The following is a 19,957-nucleotide window of genomic DNA, read 5'->3' on the forward strand; positions in this document are numbered from 1 at the left end:
TGTTACCCAAAATATCACACTCATTTATATTTCAACACCCCTTTAGGTGATTGGGTGGTTATGGCTGTATGTGTGTTTGTGCAGGACCACCCGCTCTGGGATGCGTGGGAGAGACAATGGGGCCAGTGAGCGAGTCCAAACAGCTGCGAGTGAGCTCGGTGTCATACCACCTAAAAAAAACACACAAACACACACACACAAACACACACAAACACACACACACAAAGGTTTGTTCTTCTATCTTTGTGAGGACACTCATTGATGTAATGCAATCCCTAGCCCCTTGCCCTACCCTTAACCATCACAACTAAATGTCTAACCCTAACCTAAACCTAATTCTAACCTTAACCCTAAAACCAACTCTTAACCCTCAAACAGCCCTTTGAAGTTGTGAGGACTGGACAAAATGTCCTCAAAACAATGGTTGCAAACCAAAATTTGTCCACACAACCACAGAAAGATATGTACATACACAAACACACACACACACACGCACGTACACACGCACGCACACACGCACGCACACGAACACACACACACACACCATCTGTGAACACCAACACGATAGAGCAAATAGGATTACAGTATAGCGGAAGACAAGCATGATGATCCAAACACCATAATATCATTTTCAAAAAGGGACAGGGATTGGGGCAGGGCATGGGGGCGAGCAGGTCTGTGGTGGGCTGGGGTGAGGGGTTTACCAGGGGGCTGGGCAGGGGCTTAGTTGGTCAGGGGTCAGATCTACAGTGCTGCGATCTAATGGGTGTCTGGTTTGTGCACCACAGCTTAGCTCATGTTTTCCAAAAACAAGATACAGAAACTAGGCCAGGATTCAAGAGATGAAAAGCACCACAAATAGCACACCGGATAAATGAAATGCACCAAAGTTCACATAGTTCAAACATTTTTTTTTTTTTTTTGCAGAAGAACCTTGTTTATCTTAACTCCTTAGAGAATTAAGTATTCAGAGAAAATTGTTTGATATGGAAGAACATATAGAAATCCCTGATTACGATTTATGAAATAAAACATGTAAACATGTGTATTGCGCATTCCAATTTATAGCTCAGTACATCGCTTAAAGAACATAGTCTGTATTTTCACAATGAGGTTTTATTTTAAGATAAACTAAAGTATGTTTTTATGTCTGCAATTGGTTTGTGGTAATTTTATCCCCTACTTGGCAAAGGTTAGAGGCCAACATCGGACATAAACCTTATGACATGGTCAACATAACAAGTACTAAGTGTCAGCTACGATTAGACCCTTGAGTTAAATCCTTGGTGTATCCTGTCATTCAAAGACTCACTTTCATATCATGTTTATTATCATTTGATTTGTTGACCAATATTCAATGTATTAAAAGAGATTATGGTTGCGTTAGAGGATTAGAGGTCTTTTACGGAACCAGGAATGAATGCATAGGGACATCCACACCCATCCATATGCACATATATATCATACAGAAAACTCAAACCAACCTTGAAAGATATGCAAGAGATTATAATGTGAATTCCAGAATTGTTGTTGAAAACAACCCATTTCTCTCTCATTCATTCATCCATAAATGCATTCATTTCTCTGTTTATTGGTTCAAGGGCCTGTCTGTGTGACACAAAAAGGCTGATCCTGGGGCCAGAGAAGGTCAGGAATGCCAAGCATGGGTTTAAGCTGTAAGGTAGCATCTATGTCAAAAGCTTCATCGTGTGTAAGACTAAATCTCTGAGTTAGGCTGGGTTGAACACGTCTTGAGTAGGAACTACTGAGACAATCTAATATGAACACATCCAGCGTGGGCCACAGGAGCCAGTCTGACATGTGACTAGCTGCGACACCTCAAGGTCAAAGGTCAATACAGATTTCAGCAAATGTGAGCAGGCATGGCATGAGCTTATATTCGGGGAGGGGGGGCTTGGCCTCCAACCCTTACCCGCTAAGACCCTTGAAGTTTTTTACCCTGACCTAGACTTGACTCCTTCATCTGGGATGTTAGCTATACTAATTACTGCCTGATAGCTGCCTGGTGCCAAACGCAATTCATTTCCACCCGATTCTCCTCAACTCTGCTCCAACAGCTGGTGCCAACCTCACTTAGCACTCATGAAGTGTTTCAGACACAAAGTGCGAGCCCCCACCTGCTCTGGCAATCTACCTCTTTTGTTTAGGGTTTTGTTATCTGACCACATGGTGTTCAGAGGGCTGGGTTGGGAGCAAAGGGTAGCTGCACTATGTAACATCAGAAGGTCGGCTGGCATGCACTCTGAAAGAAAAAAGCATTTCATAAGCCAAACAAAAGGGGATTAAAATGGCGCCAAAGATGGATTTGGAATTTGCGCCTCAGAATACTGACCCCACCCTTCGGCATCTCAAGGGTAGATATAAGACAAACTGTCTCCTCTGTGGCTGGAGATTCTGTTAGGATCTGAACAAAAGAAAGGTAGGTTGGAGGTGGCCGGACAGAAGGTCAGACCTACACAGCAGTCAGGTGACTTTGGCTAAAAGATGGGGAAGGGGAATCTCACTGAGAGTAAGGACGCCCAATTTTATTTCCTCAATGCCCTAAGGCCCCTTGTCAAATCTCATGGCACCCTCCATTACCTAATCTGCATGTCTACCACTTGGCCTTAGACCCTCTTCTCTGCCCTCTGGGCCACTCCCACATCTCACTGCAACAGCTCGTCATATCTGGAAAACCAGAGCAGGCCCAGATCAATGTGAGTTTGTTTCTCATTATCAGCATGTGGGTGTATATGGGTTGTGGGTGCATGTGTCTTTGGGGTAGTATCACTAAGTGTGTCTACATGTGTAAGACTGTCTCTGAGCATGTGTGTGTGCATGTGAATCTGTGAACATACATTCAGTTTGTGTGTGTGTGTGCGTGCGTTTGTGTGTATGTGGAGAAGTGGCCTGTCTATGCTGATTAGATAGGAGGTGAGACCTGCAGTAGGCGGACATGCTGGCTGACCGGCACACAAATGCAGGGGCAGGGGGAAAGCAGGAGTGTTTTTTTTCCACTGGCTCTGTAGTTTAGCCCTGAGAGGCTCACAGAGGTGATAACCAGTCTGTCTCTAGGTCACCCAGATAACATGTCTCTACACACAACATTCTTCTTCTTGGGTCGATATACACAAGTGTAGGTGAATATCTGTATGTACGCAGGAATGCATGTGCACATATCTTCACCAAAGTATAAAGGCTCGCACCATTAAACAACATGGTTCAACATGACCTGTCACAGATGACACTTTTAGAGAGCCTCAGGGGAATAATCCAAATTTAAGTGTGAGACGATGGACAGAAAGTGACTGGCAACATATAAACAGAAATGATATGATAACACCATTGGCCAAAAGCTAAACTCTAGAACCTCATGATATAGACAGAATATATGCACCATGTAACAAGATCCCAAAAAGAGTTTTCTTGGCTTGAAATATGTCAGTCAGTTTAGTATAAGAGACATCTGAAGACAAAATCACATGGGGAAAATTGAGACTAAGACAAGAGAGACCAACATAAATGGCAATTAGACCATTTAGAAATCAAGGCAATTGTTTACAGAGGGATTGGATTGGTGGTAAAACAAACCCACTTAGTTGCACACTGAGGAAAACATACTACACTGCACTTTATGACACATTTAATCACCCCTAACTATGACTCACTGCTGGACCCCTTTCAGAGCTGAAAAGCCAGCTGAAACACAGGTTAAAGGTCATTTGGAGTTGCCCAGAGCAGTGATAGGCCGGTGATGGTCAGCAGATGTTGGTGGATAAACAAGAGAAACAGAAAATGATGGTTGAGGATTAGGAACTATAGCATCACTGAGGGATCAACACAGCCTATCTCATTACTCCCTGGCACAATAAGCACAACAACTCTCCAAGCACTTCATAATTGCTGCTTCCTAGGCCACAAACAAGCTGTGTCTATTACCCCTTTCTACTCCTTGGTGTTTTCACTGGAAAAATATCATCCTCTAATTGCCACATTTGTCTAATAGTAGCGCACATCAGTTTCATGGGCGGTTTGTCTCCTGTCCTGGAGATGGCTGGTTAATACATTTTTTATCCGTCAACGAGGAGCACAGGGGAGGATCCAAGGTCACAGCTGAAAACTCAAGACCTGGCTGGTTGTGGATTCTACCATCACTTTTGTTTACATAATTAAAGAAATAAGGTTTAATTTTCTTTTCCCAGAAAAAAGACAAACGAACATTATGATTTGAGGCTGATTATGACTCAAGGACTTTCAAGGATGATTTTTTCCTTTATTTTCTATTCATCTCTTTGGCAATTATGTGCATTCCAAATATATTCTCACAGCTTCCATGTTCGCTCTTTTTTTATTTAATAAAAATCATATTAAATGTGCATTTAATTATAACCCAATTGTGCAGAAGAGAAGATAGGAGGTAAAATTGCTGCCACAATATATCAAAGAAGTTTAGCTAAACAGGAGCAGTGAGTTTAAACTAGCAGAAGAAACAGCTGAACCTTTTGTTCTCACACACTTACAGTGTACAACCACATCCAACCGATATATTTAATTGACTGGCTTTTCCAGATGTTGGATCTCAGCATGGGTTCTTCAGTCCAGCAGTTGGGCATACAGTATGTGTGTGGGTGTTTGTGTGTATTAATTAAAAACCAAACCTTATGAACTGGCCCCATGAACCCATAACAATAACAGTCTCCATTTAAAAAGAAATGTATAACAAGTCCAGCAGAGCACAATACAAGATCAGTAGAATAACAAAAAAAATCTAAACTACACCTAATTACAGTTAATACACCCTTCTGAGAGCCACAATCATAAAATCTAATTAAAAGTGAGGAGCAAATAAATTCTGTTTTCACCACAATATAATTACTACGTCTGTCTTTACAGTCATTTACAAATTGTTCACTGCTGTAGGTAAATTAAGATAAGATGGCACCTAAATTCCAAATGACCAAGGCTAATTCTGTTTCTTAACCAGAATAAAATGACTCAACAAGCTGCTGTAATAATATTTTATAATGTTTTAGCGTATACAAACCCAAAATAAGCAATTTGTCAAATGTTAAAAGTCAAACAAGTTTTAACAGGCTTAACTGTATAACTCGAGTGTTTGTGGTAAATGACATTATGCTGACAAAAATGAACACTGAGAGTGAAACAGGATTTTGTATTTCACAATGCATGCATGATGGAAATTAAATGCTAAAAAAAAAAAAAACTCTGGCAATGAGGAGCAAAAGTGGTGCTATTACCGTGTGAGGTTTTCATATTTAGCTTAGTTATCCTCTCATTTTCTCACAGACAAGGTCAGTGCCAATAATGATGAAAAGTATCATCAGAGGGGTACTGCTACATGGAAAACAAGACTGTGACACTTGTTGGGTGGCAACTTATGCCTTGTTAATGAGGGCACAGTGATACTTGTAGACTATGGGATGAAAGTGATTGCTAACAGTTATAATCTTAGCAGTGGTTAGGATTTGCTGTGCCCCACTGGGGCTTATTGGATTAATTCCACGCCAGGGAATGCACCTAAAACCAGTCTACGGCCACAAGAACCCAACATGTTATTATGGTATTTCTTGCTTTTTGACTATACCACAACCCGAACTGCAGAAAAGTAGCTAGAATCCCATACAGCCAGTGATGATCAAGAGTACACTTGCATCCCTTTTTTATTCTCATCTTCACGATTGGTCCTGTTGATGCTGCAGCCATCAGATGTGGTATATGCATGGATTGTGTGTTCTTTTTTTTTTTTAAGTAGTTTGCCACATGTCGAGGTCAGGGGTAAAGGCTGTGCGGATTAGAGCCTATATTGACTCAATGAGAAGAGGCCATATGGGCAAATGAGATCCATGTCCGTGAAGCACTAATCTGAGGATGCCCTCTGAATGACCAGGGATGGACACTACCCACAACAGCTAAGAGGCTTGGGGATTCGAAAGCAGCCTGTGGCCTCCTCTACTGTACCCTGTACGTTAGCTCCCCCATCTGACCCTGAATACTCACGAGAGGAAAGAGCCTGGCGTTGAACATGAAAGAAGATTAAAAACACTGTCAAGAATAAACAAGTACAGCATACTGTGCAACTGTACTGATGCCAGCCATCCAAAATTTACAGACTGAAATTTCCAGTATATAACATGAAGAATGTTTAGAATATGCATGGTCGTTTTGTTTCTCATACGTTTCAAAAATTCTCCCTGTCATCTGCACCTTAATACTTGTTAAGTCACACATCAGTAGGATTCACGTCAAAGCATATACAATATAATGGCTTGTATATTGTATACTTTAGATACAGATGTGTTTAAAGGGAAATAACTTCAGTAGACAGAAATATGTACAGTCATTAGCAGACTGCTGACTAAAATGCTGGGTGTTTGCCCCATAGCAAGTAAAAGTAAAAAAAATAAAATCAAAAAAATCAAAAAAATCCTAAATAAAGCAGTAGGTGGTACTGCAGGACGAAAAAAAAAATATAGTGGAGATAAAACAATAAGAAGGGGGGTATTTATTAGAGATTCTGTCCCAGTGATTGGCTGCGAAGTGGGTATCAGAAGGACAAATGGACAAATCTGAGGAGCTAATAAGAGTGAATACAGAACAGCCCTCATGGGCAAATCTGGCACTAAGATGATAATGAGATTATAAAACCCCACTATATTGCAGCAAATTGTATAAGTGTTTCATTGAACCTTGTTGAACTTTCATTTATGCATGCCCAGCTATTTCCCTTTTTGTTTCTCCCCTTTCTTCTTTTCCTCGGGATGATGGGTAGAGTATGAGGAAGGAGGAGAGGATAAAATGCCTCCTGGAAAGAGTTTACCTAGTGCAGGGGTGAACTGAAGACCACAGACTTGGCTTCCCAGACACACTTCTATTTAACATAATCATAATAGCCTAAACTGTTTGAAGCACTCTGCATATGAGATGTGATTATAAATCACACTTCACATCTTGTTAGCATATATGCATATGTCACATATACATACATAAAGTATATATCTATGCCCAGAAGTCAATATAGCTGATGGCCAACAGCATCAACATTTACAGACCTGTATTTTGCTTTCTTTTGCTTGAGATTTGATATTTTCTAGTGGAATTTAAATGAACCAATTTTAACAATGATGTCAAGCGTGGCACAAATGGCAGCTCCAAAAGACATCCTGTATTACTAAAAACAATGTTAACCAAGTCGAAAGACGGGCTACATTTTTAAATTTAAGAAACATTTAGAAAAGTTGAAAAACCATCAATGTTTATTCATTGTTGCAGTTCCCCCGAAATGTCCTTAAAAAAGCTTTGCGAGAAAAGATGTTTTAAAAAATGCGGTGCAGAGACAAGATGACTTAAAAATAAACAAAAGAGGTGACACTACGTTTTTTCCTGTCAAAGATTATAGGTTTTCAAACTCCAAAGAGAAAAAAAATTTTTGTTGCTTCTTTCATCTGGATTTAACTCCTCACAAATAATAGATGCTGACATTCATCCATGATTGAAATGCATGTAACATATCACATTATTGATAATTGTTTTTGCGTTATATTAATTTTGCTGTAGACTGGCTCTTGAAAATCTCATAACTCACATAGGTTGTAAAGACAAGCTAATGCAACACTCCCAAAATTTCAGGAACCTCACATCACTGTTGAAGAATTATATAGCATTAGATAAGCTCGTAGAATTATCAGTTTGACGTATTGATCAACTTCATTTCCTCCTCTTTGTCAGTTAAGACAAACAAATGGCAACACCCTTGTCTTGGACCTGTAGCAAGGGCTCGTCTATTGACTGTGTCAGCATATCTTTGATTCTGATCTGGATGAAGATGGTCCGACACAAAGCAAAGCACTGGAATGGATCAATAAACATGGAGAGTCCTCTAGAATTGAATCAAAGAAATGAATTAAAGTGGTCAAGTCTTTGATTCAAAGGAAATGTCCCTGAGAGAAGGCAACACACATGACAGAACAGATTGCCCTGTCACCATGAGAGAATGCTGCGACCTGACACTGGACTGTGGGTAATATAGCAGCTTAGATGTAAAATAAATTTTGCAGAGGAATCCATCAAAGCTGGGTCAGATGTTTTGTACTGATGGTTGCTACAAAAGTACCTAATGTAAGGATACTATATGTCAATCTGTTTATTCTCTCTGTAGTCGTTATACACTCAAAACCAAACTTAAATGCTTCTCTCACTCCTGTAACCCAAAAACGGACTTATTGAACTAAGTTTAACATGCCAGTGTCTATTCACTTTTAAAAAAAAATGGATGTTACAAACTTCAGGGTGGGTAAAATTGCCAACATTTCTTAAATTTTGGTCCTTTGTTAAAAATACCAAACAAGAGGTAATGGCTGATAAGGTTTTTTTGTTTTTTTTGTTGTGTATATACTAAAATGTATATTTAAAAAGCTGGACAATGTTAAATGCTTAATGAAAATGTCATTTGTAAAAGTAAGTAACAGTAATTTCAGTTAGTTAAATTAAATAGACTTGTCTAAAATAATATAAAAGGAGTCTATAAATTTTAAACTAAAATATATAGTACTGCAATCCATATTTTTTTCAAAAAGAAATTTGCATTTCTCAACCTTTTGCTTCAATGTCATTCTTCATCTATGTTGAAACATTGTGTCTAAATGCATTTCTATATTAATAAGGGAATTACATTCACGCAAATCAAAGCTGAGTTAAATTTAACTAAGGCACCTTTAAGTTGATGAAAAGATTTTTCTTGTCTTCCAGCTGTCATGCCCCTAAAGCTCTTCATCTACACCTGCAACCTTTCAATGATTCCAAATGAGATAACAGAAAATCAATACAAATAAAACAAAGTAAAATAAAACAAAAGATAAGAGGGAAGATATTCTGTATAGTCAACGCTCATGTTTGCTCATATCCTCTGTTTATCTCTTATACACCAGACTCTTGATAATGAGCCAAAGTACCACTCCAACCAAAGCAGCTAAGACTTACAGTAAATGCACTGAAATCCATATTCTCACAAAAGAGTCTGCCACTCTCAGATTTCCATTTCACAGGTACTTCACTATATAACAGATTCTATAAATTTGCCCACTAATGTTAACAACATTTGATAATCTGGCACTGACATCATGTTAAGAAGTAGACCACCAAAAGATGAGTGGCATCTAAATTCAGACATAATGAACCAAATTTTGTTTTGGTTTGGGTTTTTGAAAGTGGATGTATTTGCCTCGCCCCTTAAAACTATTGACTCTTATTCTTCCTGAGCCACCATGGGAACACGCCCCAAAGGCTGCTAGCCTTCTTTTCGTGGCTACAACATTCCATCAAATGGAAATATCCTAGATGTCTTGTGCCTCATTTTTTAAAATTTCCCCAAAATTCAGCCAGACATATCTGGTAGTTTTGGAGTTTGAATAGGATCTCCACTAGAACTTAATGGGTTTGAACCATGTTTGGATGCATAGTATACATTTGTGATGACTGACCCACTGGTAGGTCAGTGGGGTTTTAACCTGTCTGACCTGCCACTTTAGGTAGCATATGCAGACTGGGATGTTGTATAGGCCTGGGTGTGGATGCCAAGTTACTGTAACAGCCATTTATAAAATAATTACTGTCAGGGTCCATGCTTATTGGCTAGTGTAGTACAAGACAATTTCAGAAGTTCTCTGCCTGTGCTTATAGAACTATAATGCATAAACATAAACATCTACACATAATTATCAACATCCCTCTTTAACAGCTGTAACATACCATGAATGATCCAGCTCTATTTTTTAATATCTGTAAAAGAGAATTAAGAACATCAAGAAGAAACACAAAATCTCTTTCACCTAAACACCAGCTGTGCGTGACTCAACACTTTTCTCGGTTTTTGTTATTTAGCAAGTATAATCACTGTACTGAGAACATGATAGTAATCCAGGCATTTTTTTTCTGAAAAGATCTCCAAATACAGGGCTTTTCAATTATAATGGTATTTCTATTCTAAGCTGTTTTCCAGCTCCAACATGGCATACATCTTTTGCTGTGATTCTAAAGTTGTCCCTTTTTAAGTGACTTCAAATTAGGGTATCCAAAGAGGATGGAAAAAAAACACCTGGCCTGAGAGTCTCCAAAAAAAAGGCCATCTGGTTATTGTAAAATCAAGCCGATTTTATTTTTCTTACCAGGGTCAAAGTTTGTTTTGTTCTTACAGATAAAACTTCAAGCAGCTGGGGATTTAGTCCTCTTAGTAATTTCATGACATAAAGCTTCTGCAACTAAACCTGCCCCTTCAGAGTCTAAAAAACTCAAATCACAAAACTCCATAACAGAGAGAAAAAAGAGAATAGATAAAAAGATCTTTGCAATCCTTTGACATACTCTCTCTCTTTCTCACACCAACTGCTCAACACCACACAACTTTTTCTCTCTATTCCAACTCTATGCCTTCAATATGAACTTATCACTGTTGCCTCTAGTTTGAGAGTGCTAAACTTGTGCCATTGTTATCTACGATTCAGGCACTAAGGAAAAAGAGATTGCCATTGTTTGACGGTTGGATATCAAAAGGAAATATAACGTAGCTGGAAATATTATAACACAAAGAGTACTCTTGAATCACTGTTCCACTAAAAGCAATCTATTTTACGTTAATATACAAAATAAGATCAAAAATCTAATTGTTTTCCCATCTCACAAATCCTTAGGTTCTTACAAACCACCAAATCCAGACACCAAGATTGTATGGTGTCAGCATTTTCCACATCATTGTGATACAGTCTGTCACAAAAGTGACCCACACAATATCCTGATCCAACCTCAGTGAATCCAGGTCAGCGGTTAGGGTACGGTTCACCAGAGTTTACCTGTCTATTTCCTGCAACATTAGCACAACGTGTGCCTGTCAGGCTAAGAAAACACTGAAAGACATATTTGAAAACACACACACACACGCACATTTTCATGTGCACTTCCATTGAGGCAACGGACTTCCACTTTACCAAGCTGAAAAAACAGTGGTTGGAGGGTGTGAGGTTAATTTGAGTGGGCCTGAGCTTCCTCTCAAAGAGTTAAGTCACACAAACATCGATCAGACAATGTGTGTGTGTGTGTCTGTGTGGTCAAGAGGGGCAGACAGCTAGAGGTGTTTCATGGTCAGCAGTGCGTGCATCGGAGACATGAGGGTAACAGTGAAGTCAAACTTATGGCAGGACAGAGCAAATTTGCAATAAGGGCCTTACAGTGTGTGTGTGTGTGTGTAAGTGTTTGTGTGTGTGTGTGCGTGTGTGTAAGTGTGTGTGTGTGTGTGTGTGTGTGTGTGTGTGTGTGTGTGCGCTCTGTGTCAGCCTATCTGCTTTTTTATGCAGGCACTATTTTGTGTCTCTGTGGTATCTTGGTACATTAATAACACTGAGCAACAGAAATATGGACCTTAGGTATAGAAGAAAGGCAGAGTGACCTCCCATGTCATTGCACAGGAATTATTTCTCATATCTATAACAATATTGCATAACTTTTCCACCCAACTCCCTGCCACTTTCATATAAGATACCAGAATCAAGAAATCCTTTCAACAAAATCCTTTTAAACTTTTAATTATGGAAAACCTATTAGGAAAGCAAGAAATGTGGGCACATCACACTATTACAAACAGTAGCGTATTTATGTTGTGAAAGAAAATGAAAGTGAGTCTCTTTCTGCAGTCCATTAGGGTTAATTACAGCCTTGTGTTAGGATGCTTGTAACAGAGCAGGGTTGGTAATTAAAGTACAGGTAAGACATTAACTTACTTTTGTTAGCCATTAATCAGTGTTTACCTTCAGAGAGCTCTCCCTTTGTAATTAATAATCAGCTTGGACAATGAGTAATCACCCAAGAAGAGGTTGTGTGTGCATGTTTGTGTGCTTAAGTATGTGTGTGTTATTAGCAAAAGGGGTTTTCCCACCTTTGAAATGGCATCTTTACTTATCAAACAACCATCATTATATCAATCATATCAATCATTCATCTCAGCAGAAAAAAAGTCAATAAAAAAGCAACAAAAACAGAGGAGCGCTTACCAAAAAAATAAATATAAGAATGCTTTTTTTTCTCTCTTTTCATCCATCAATTTCTTGTCACCCTAATTCTCTCCCATCTTGCATTTGCCCTTATCTTGGCATCTAAACGGCAGTGTAGGTTTGGAATGATTACATCTTGGGAAGGCCTCAGCAACTCCACTTAACCAGCACCCCATTCCCTAGTATATTTCTCTGTCAGCCTTGCATCTACTCCACCACACACAAACACACACACAAACACACACACACACACACACACACGCAAAGGGAGCTTTTCCAGCAGGAGATTGGTTCCACTTTATCTGCATATTTAGCCTGTGTTCGTTGTGCTCCTAACTGATAAAATTCTGCTAGTGTGCCAGGCCACTGCCAAACGCCAGAGCAATGACCTTCGTGGGGGAACAAATTCCTTTTACAAGATTCAAAAAAAGAATGGAGTGAAAAGAAGAAAGATTAAGACAAAAAAAATGTCGGAATGAAAGGGAGGGAAGCTAGCCAATGAAATGCGAAGGGAATGGATCCAGGTTTTATCGTGTTTAAAACAAGAAATGGAGATGTTAGCGGACACCCCCGCTACACGTTATTCTCCCTCCCTTTCTGGGTCCTTGCAGCCCTGTCTGAGTGCCATGCTGGTATACCAGCGTTGCTTCACAGATGATTAGGAAACACAGACAAGCTCTGCCTCCACTTCTCCCTACCTCCTTCTGCCAAGAGTCTACAAGCATGGAAAACACAATCATCATATCATCACTGCACCACACAGGGAAGCAGAACTCAAGCGGAGGAGGGGAGAGGGAGATGTATAGAGAAAGTAAGAAACAGAGAGGAGTAAGGAGAGAGAGAAGAACAGACGCAGAGACAGAAAAAGAGCAACGGCAAGACTTGTCCTTCAACCCGTTCTCCCATCATGCTGCCTGACCAGTCCCAGTGCCCCTGTCTAAGCACACATCCAATACTTTGTTAGCCTTCAGAAATCTTAGTATGTGTGTGTGTCTGATCACATGCCATTCTCCACAGCAGCCGAATTACCCCAGGCCTGGTTCATTCTGGCTCCATACAAGAGCAGTGGTTCACACTGTGATGTGTTTGTCTGCATATGTGCATGTGTGTGCATGACAACAAGGATTCACCGGTCTGTCCTCTGTTGCTCTGACACTTTATGGTCAACCCTGATTACCCCCACGTACAAACACACACACAAACTCTACCATAGCAACCCAGACAACAGCAGTCATGGTAGTACAAGAGGTGACTGTTGGGAGCTGTATGTGTGTTGATTGAAGTGCTGGGCCATGATGACCTGACAGCCTTCCTTCAACCTTCTCTCAACCTTGTCACCTCTGTTGCTCTGCTGTGACTCACACCACAATGGCTGCTGCCTGTGAACCTGCCAGGCTGCCAAGGACACAAAGACGACCAAGTCAACCTTTGACATCAGAAGCTGCCACCATAAGACCAGAGACAAGCTGAGTTGGCAGCTCTGTTAAAAGACCAGAGACTCAGATCTTTTCAGCTCGGTTAAAGTAGCAAAAGTCAATAGAGCACAAGTCAATAGTGCATACATACAGATGGACGCTGTGTGAAACAGGTCTGTGTTAGGACAATATCAGGCATGCCAGCAGTTAGACCTCGATATCTTGGCTCAAAGGTTGCTGTCTTTTGAATGTCAGTAGTCACTAAGAAGAGACATAAAACATCAAGGTAAAAAAACTGACATTTGAACACGAAATACAGTATGGGTTTTGTATTGAGGGCTAGATGACATTTCAAGGAGCTGATTCACTGGTAGATGTTAAGGCCACCCACACAGCTCCATGTGGAACATGGTGTTTTAGTGGCTGAGATGAGATAGCAGTGTTGGAGATGTATTTGCCGACATGTGGTGCATGTGTAAGATGACCTATACATTCACTATGATGTCACTGAGGGGGTTTGAAGAGAATAAAATCACAAAGCAGGACCTCCCGAGTGTATGTGTGCACACATTTACCAACCAGTGCTTAAACATGCACATTTACAGTTACTCATTTGGCAAATGCTTTTATCCAAAGCAATTTACAAGTGAGGGACGACACTCAAGCTTCAGTTCAGGAGGAGACCTTGGAGTAGGCACTAAGTACTAGATTCTTCAATAAGACAAAGTGCAAAGAGATTAGTTAAAGAAGTACTCAGTAAGTGCAAGTTAGGCATGTTAAAGTGGTACAGGCTTTAGCGGTATTACATATAAAGTAAAATAATACAGATGCTTTTAATAATTATGACATATATATTATTTCCTGTTTAAGGCTTGACCTCCCTCTTGTTTCACTGTGTGCGTGCTTTTGCCTGTAGGCCTGCATGTGGGTCACTCTTCAAACAACACTGCAATCATCATCTCTTATCAACGGTTATGTTGAGGATTACAGCTTTCATCCCTAATCCAACATTATGGACACATTCTCATGATGGCAGTGACATCATCAAGGCCAGTCAACCACAGAGAGGGCACAGGGACAGGAAGCCAAACACCACAGGAGAGGATTAATGAACATAGAAGACAGAGTAGATGATGAAAAAGAAGGAGGGAAAGGGCATGACAACGAAGACGAAAATAGAAATTAAATCACACAGCTCATTTTGGTAGCGCAGAAACAGAAGGTGTCTGTTTCTGCGTGTGTTTGTGTTTCAAGATTATCTGCCACTGCTTCAGTTTCTGACAATGATCCCGCTCAATCACCTCTACTAAGACCTCCACTCTACCCAAAACCCACATGTGCATACACACACAAAAAAATGTGTCCATACAACCATGGACAGATATGTATACACACACACACACACACACACACACACACAAGAACAACTACTGTCAATTATGTGCACATGTGCACTGCTATAAGCCACTGATGAACAAATATACAGAGGTATAACCAACACAGAGGAATTTGTATTTGTATTTGTATTTGTATTGTTTATTGATTTTGCACATCTGTCCTTTATGCAGATTTCTGCTATTAATTAATATAACTTCCCTGTAATGGCACATCCTTTGTGTCTCAAGTTGGTATATTGTATCCACCTTACTCTCACCTTTGAACAGGGAAAAAGTATCTAATAAAACCACCTAAACTTGACCTGCCCATCTTTATCTTCCCGAAGGCAAAATATTCTTTTATTAGGCAAAATTTAAGGGACCTGTAGTAATTGCTTATGAACAGTTAATTAATTTTCAGTATATCCATGAATGTGAAAATCACCAGTCAAAACTCGTATTTAACCCACTACTTTAATGATTACTAAATCACTGGTTTTGATCCCCTGGTAGCACTTGTAGTAGTTTCTCAGAACTCCCGACTGCAGCTGCCAATTGTACTACTTATAATGCACAATGCAACCTTGATTTGGTTTTTCACCTTTGACTGTAGAATAAACACTTGGCTTAGCTAACATTGACATAGCACCTATTGACTGCATGTGAAGCTCTGTTTCATTCTGACCTACTGCTAGTATGCCAGTACTCTATTGTTCCACTGTCTTAATATTAATCAACTCAAATTCCTTGCCCAATTGTATTTGGGAACTGAAAGCAATCTTGATTATGCTGTAAGTAGATATTAAGTAAGAATGTTATTACTGTTGGAGTGTGTTAATGTACAGTTTGTTTAATACCTGCAGAGACTCTGGGGCAGTCTGGCAGCATGGGATCCAGCGGTGTGTCCAGGGGCTCTGAACTTGATACCCAGTTACAACAGTGCTGTAGGAAAAGGAAAAAAAGGGATTGCCAATTGAAAACTCTGAGGAAAGATTTCTCATCATTGTTATATGTTGCTTCCACAAAAGATTGTAAGTACTTCCACAGAGACTACTTATTGAAAATGGAGGTATGTGGCATTCAGCATCCTTCACTATTACTCCCACAAACACAAAGACATGTATGCTCAAAGATGGAATTTTAATATGGGAAAGGATTCGATGTATAAGAATGTATTTTATCTTGATACCTCAAACATATTGCATTTTTTTACTTTATGGAAATATAGCATGTTCAATTGAAACTGAAAGTGACATTGATAGAAAAACACCATAAATTAACATGGAGAAAGGAAAGAGCAAAAAGAGGGAGGCAAGGGAGACAAAGAAAAGGGGGACAGGTGGGGAGCACAAGGGGAGGGACAGTAAGCGATAAAGAAGTGTGTGTATGGCTGAGTGAGGAGGGGGGTGAGAGAGAGAGAGAGAGAGAGAGAGAGACAGGGACAAGCAATTAAAAACTCTGTGCCATGTTGCTCAGACAGCTTGGCGTTTGTTTGTGGCGGAGAGCTAAGGCCTTCTAACATGGTAGATCAGTGGGTGCCCTGGGGGAGGGGGTCTGCCCAGCTTGCTGACCCATAACCCCCTGCAAACACCCCTAGTCCTCTCAAACCCCCATGTGGTTGACAACTCTACTGTCGGGAAGAGGAGAAAACCTCTTTATCCGGTTTTTGCCGTCTTCATCTTCCTGTCTGTGTGGCACTCCCTCTTTCTGCCTACTAGGTTTTATTTCAAAGATATCATGGTTAAACCTAATGTACCTTTAATAAACCATATCAGTGCCTTACTACAAAACAACTTACTTTTCCCATGCTTTTGAGTTTTGACAACATATCACCGTGTAATGTGGATTGGTATGCTGGGGCTTGTAAGGTTAGTACAAAAACAAGGGAAAAGGGAGAGAGGGAAAGAGGGAGGTTGAGAAGGAATGCTTGGAGAAGACGTTCCCCAGATAAGATAAAAGTTCAATAGAAGAAAGAGAAAATAAAAAGAGATTAAAATGTGCAGCTGGCGTCCTTCTGAATCACTGCTTATCTGCCCTTGTTTACTTTCACCCTGGCCCCCTGACAGCCATTACAGTGTTGTGCATGCTTTTGTGTGCGTGTATGCTTGTGTGTGTGGGTCAGTGATTGCATTGCGAGGGCTTCCACAAAGATGAGTGGCGCGGTGAACCCTTCAGACTCAAATACACACGCAAATGCACACAAGCTTGCGCATTTTGCCCCCAGCGACCCTGTCTCCCAAGGCCCTGAAAGGGGAGGGACTGGATAGACAAGTGTGTGAAACTTTACCCACTTCAGCCCCTCCTGTTTTTTTGTGTAAATATGTAAAGGTACACAGGGACACTCATTATGCGAGATGAAACATCTGGCCCATGTACGTAAATCCTTAGCAAATATCATTAAGATATAGTAGTAATATCAAAAAGTTAGTAAACAAAATTCAGTTGGGAAATGTGTATAGAAAAGTCTGTTATCAAAATAAAGTTTGGCTCATATTTGATCCATTCCTATCCAATCAAAAGAAATAAAAATAAACTACAGTACAAATTGAATCTGCTTCTTAAGTAGTAGAAATGCCCTTCATTCTCTTCCTCTACATTTCATTTCATCAGCCCTGTCAATCAAAAGTGCTAGCAGTCGGGTAGAGTATAGCATTAGAGGAGCCAAAGAGGATGAAGAAAGATTGGCAGAGAGATGAGAATTTGGAGGGGAGGAGGAAAGGGGGTTCAGTGTTGGGGAAAGATGACAAGTCATCTTGGTAAACAGTGGCATATTGTGTATTTTTAGTTCCTTTGCTTTGCCCTAGATGTGCTCTCCTCTGAGCCTGGGCTTGAGGGCAGAGCGGAGCAGAGCGGCACAGAAGCAGTGGGGCTCCTTGACTGCTACATCAAGTGTCTCATTGTATCTCCCTTAATTCATTCAGTCTGTCTGGAGGAAGATGTCAGCTGGGCTGTGGAGCAGTGGGCTGAAGGCGGCTGGAGAGAGGAGAAGGAGGGGAGTCTTTCAAGGGGCCCTCCTCCCTCCCCCTTCATCTCCACCATCACCACCAATGGAGACAGGGAGGCCGGGGTTTGAATAGATTTGTCAAGGCAACAACACACATGTGCACACAAACTCTTGCATAAATGCATACACACACACACACACACACACACACATACATGAACACAGACACACCACACACCACACACACATACAAACACACACACACACACGAACATACACACACACGCAGCACACAGCCCCAGTGCTGTGGGAGACCGCAGGCATAACAACAGTCACATAAAGGCAAGGCCTGCTGGCTGGGATTAGAGAAGGGCGATGTGACAAAAGGATGGCACATCACATCGGCTGCCTCTGACGCATAGCATCAACACTTCAAGCGGCTCGTCCGCCAATCAATGGCACCATTGAACTAATGGCAGACAGAGAAACAAACATGTAAACAGATTTGACTCTTCACCCCACCTCTGCTGCTCTGTGCATGTGTCTCTGTGCATGTTCGGATTTGCTCTGGATACGCACACATAGTACATGTACCCATGCACACACTCAAGCAAGACGCATTGTTGCACAATGCATTTCATTTTACTTAATCCCAGCATAGACATTACACAGAAATAAAGTTCTAAAAGATCCTTTAAAGTAGTGAGTTAGAGGTTATGAATACGTGCTAAAGCTAACCAATAAGCTAACAGCATGGCCCGATAGTAAGAAAATGAAATGAAAAGCAGGTGTCAGCTCTACCCCTCTACCAGTGAGGTTTGCTTTTAAGCCTTCTCTGTTATGTGTATGTGTGCGTGTCTGCCTTCCTGTGTGATCCACCACCTGCTGCCTTCTGCAAGTCAGAGTGGAAGCCACTCTGCCTCTTTCACATAAACAGCAAACACACATGCAAGCACACACACACACACACTCAGAGAGTAATTGACAAAAAACACTGCACTCAGCTGATGGCAGGGTGATCTAATGGAGCCATCATAAGGACCAAATAGGTATCTCATAGGTGTCCATATCTACTACACATTAAGTGTCACAGGAATACACACACAAGGCCCTTTAAAAGGGGATGTGTACTCCCTACTTTCCAAAACCTACCTTAAAATAACAAATAACACTCTGGAGACTCATGTTCGGCCAGAATTCATGAATAGACCTTAATTATCACAATGCAAAAACTGAACACAAAACAACTTGATAAATAAGGTGACTGAGTAACCAAATAAGTTACAAAATTATTTTATGTTGATTTTTCTAGGAAAGTCTTACATAGATCTGAATGATGAGATTAAATAAAATTTGGGTAGTATGTATATATTTTCAATCGCATACAGTTGGCTCCATTTAATGGTAAAAAAGCACACAGGACTAAGTCACATGATAGAAACTCTGTGCTAAGTGTACAAAAGTCTCCTAAACCATGACACATATGAGAGTCTGCAACCTAACTTCTCAGAAAGTAGTTCCGAGTATCAATTCTTGCTTACTCCTCCAGTCGTTGTATAATCTCTATGGATTAGGATGGTTTATTCATGACCATAGTGTACTCTGTATGTGTGTGTAGATGTGTGTATGTCTGTCTGTGTGTGTGCTCTGGGCAGGCCACTAGAGTGTGACAGCAGGCCAGCACAGTGACAGGAGACACCTTGGAGACTGTGACAGGCTGCCAGCTGTACACCATCATTCACATTTCTCTCTCTCCCTCACTTCTCCTCACTATGCTACTCATCTATCTCCACATTGATCTCTTCATCTCCTCACCTCTGTCTGTATTCACTCCATTCACATCCTACCTGTCTTTTTGTTTTTCTTTTCCACAGCTCTAACTTGTGCCTTCTCGGCAGCAGTCAACAGGATTTAAATAATTGAACATTTCTCATACTTTATTTCTCTGTCTATTTCTTTTTCTGTCTGAGTGAATGCATGAGTCTTTTCATCTCTGCCTCTGCTTATTCCAGCTCCTTTTTCTTTTCTCTCACCTTCAATCTATATTTCCTCTCCTGGCAGTGACGTCATTTGCCCCTCGCCTGACCCATTTGGTCTATATAACCTGGCCCAGCAGGTGCTGATCTGTAAATCCCATCTTCTCTCTTTTACTCTCCTCTTCACATC

General features: G+C 40.6%; 1 protein-coding gene across 9 annotated transcripts in view; it reads right to left on the reverse strand.

The window, feature by feature from the left end:
* fam172a (family with sequence similarity 172 member A) overlaps positions 1-19,957 on the reverse strand; it is a 156,184-nt gene that overhangs the window by 32,631 nt on the left and 103,596 nt on the right. For 8 of the 9 annotated variants that reach the window (XM_040155506.1, XM_040155502.1, XM_040155504.1 and 5 more), the window contains one exon: positions 15,705-15,789. The exons of the other annotated variant lie outside the window; for it this stretch is intronic. In XM_040155506.1, coding sequence (XP_040011440.1) covers positions 15,705-15,789 — 85 coding nt within the window. The remainder of the gene's footprint in view (positions 1-15,704; positions 15,790-19,957) is intronic. 9 annotated transcript variants of the gene reach the window in all.

This window comes from Xiphias gladius, chromosome 19 (assembly GCF_016859285.1).
Source record: "Xiphias gladius isolate SHS-SW01 ecotype Sanya breed wild chromosome 19, ASM1685928v1, whole genome shotgun sequence".
NCBI lineage: Eukaryota > Metazoa > Chordata > Actinopteri > Istiophoriformes > Xiphiidae > Xiphias > Xiphias gladius.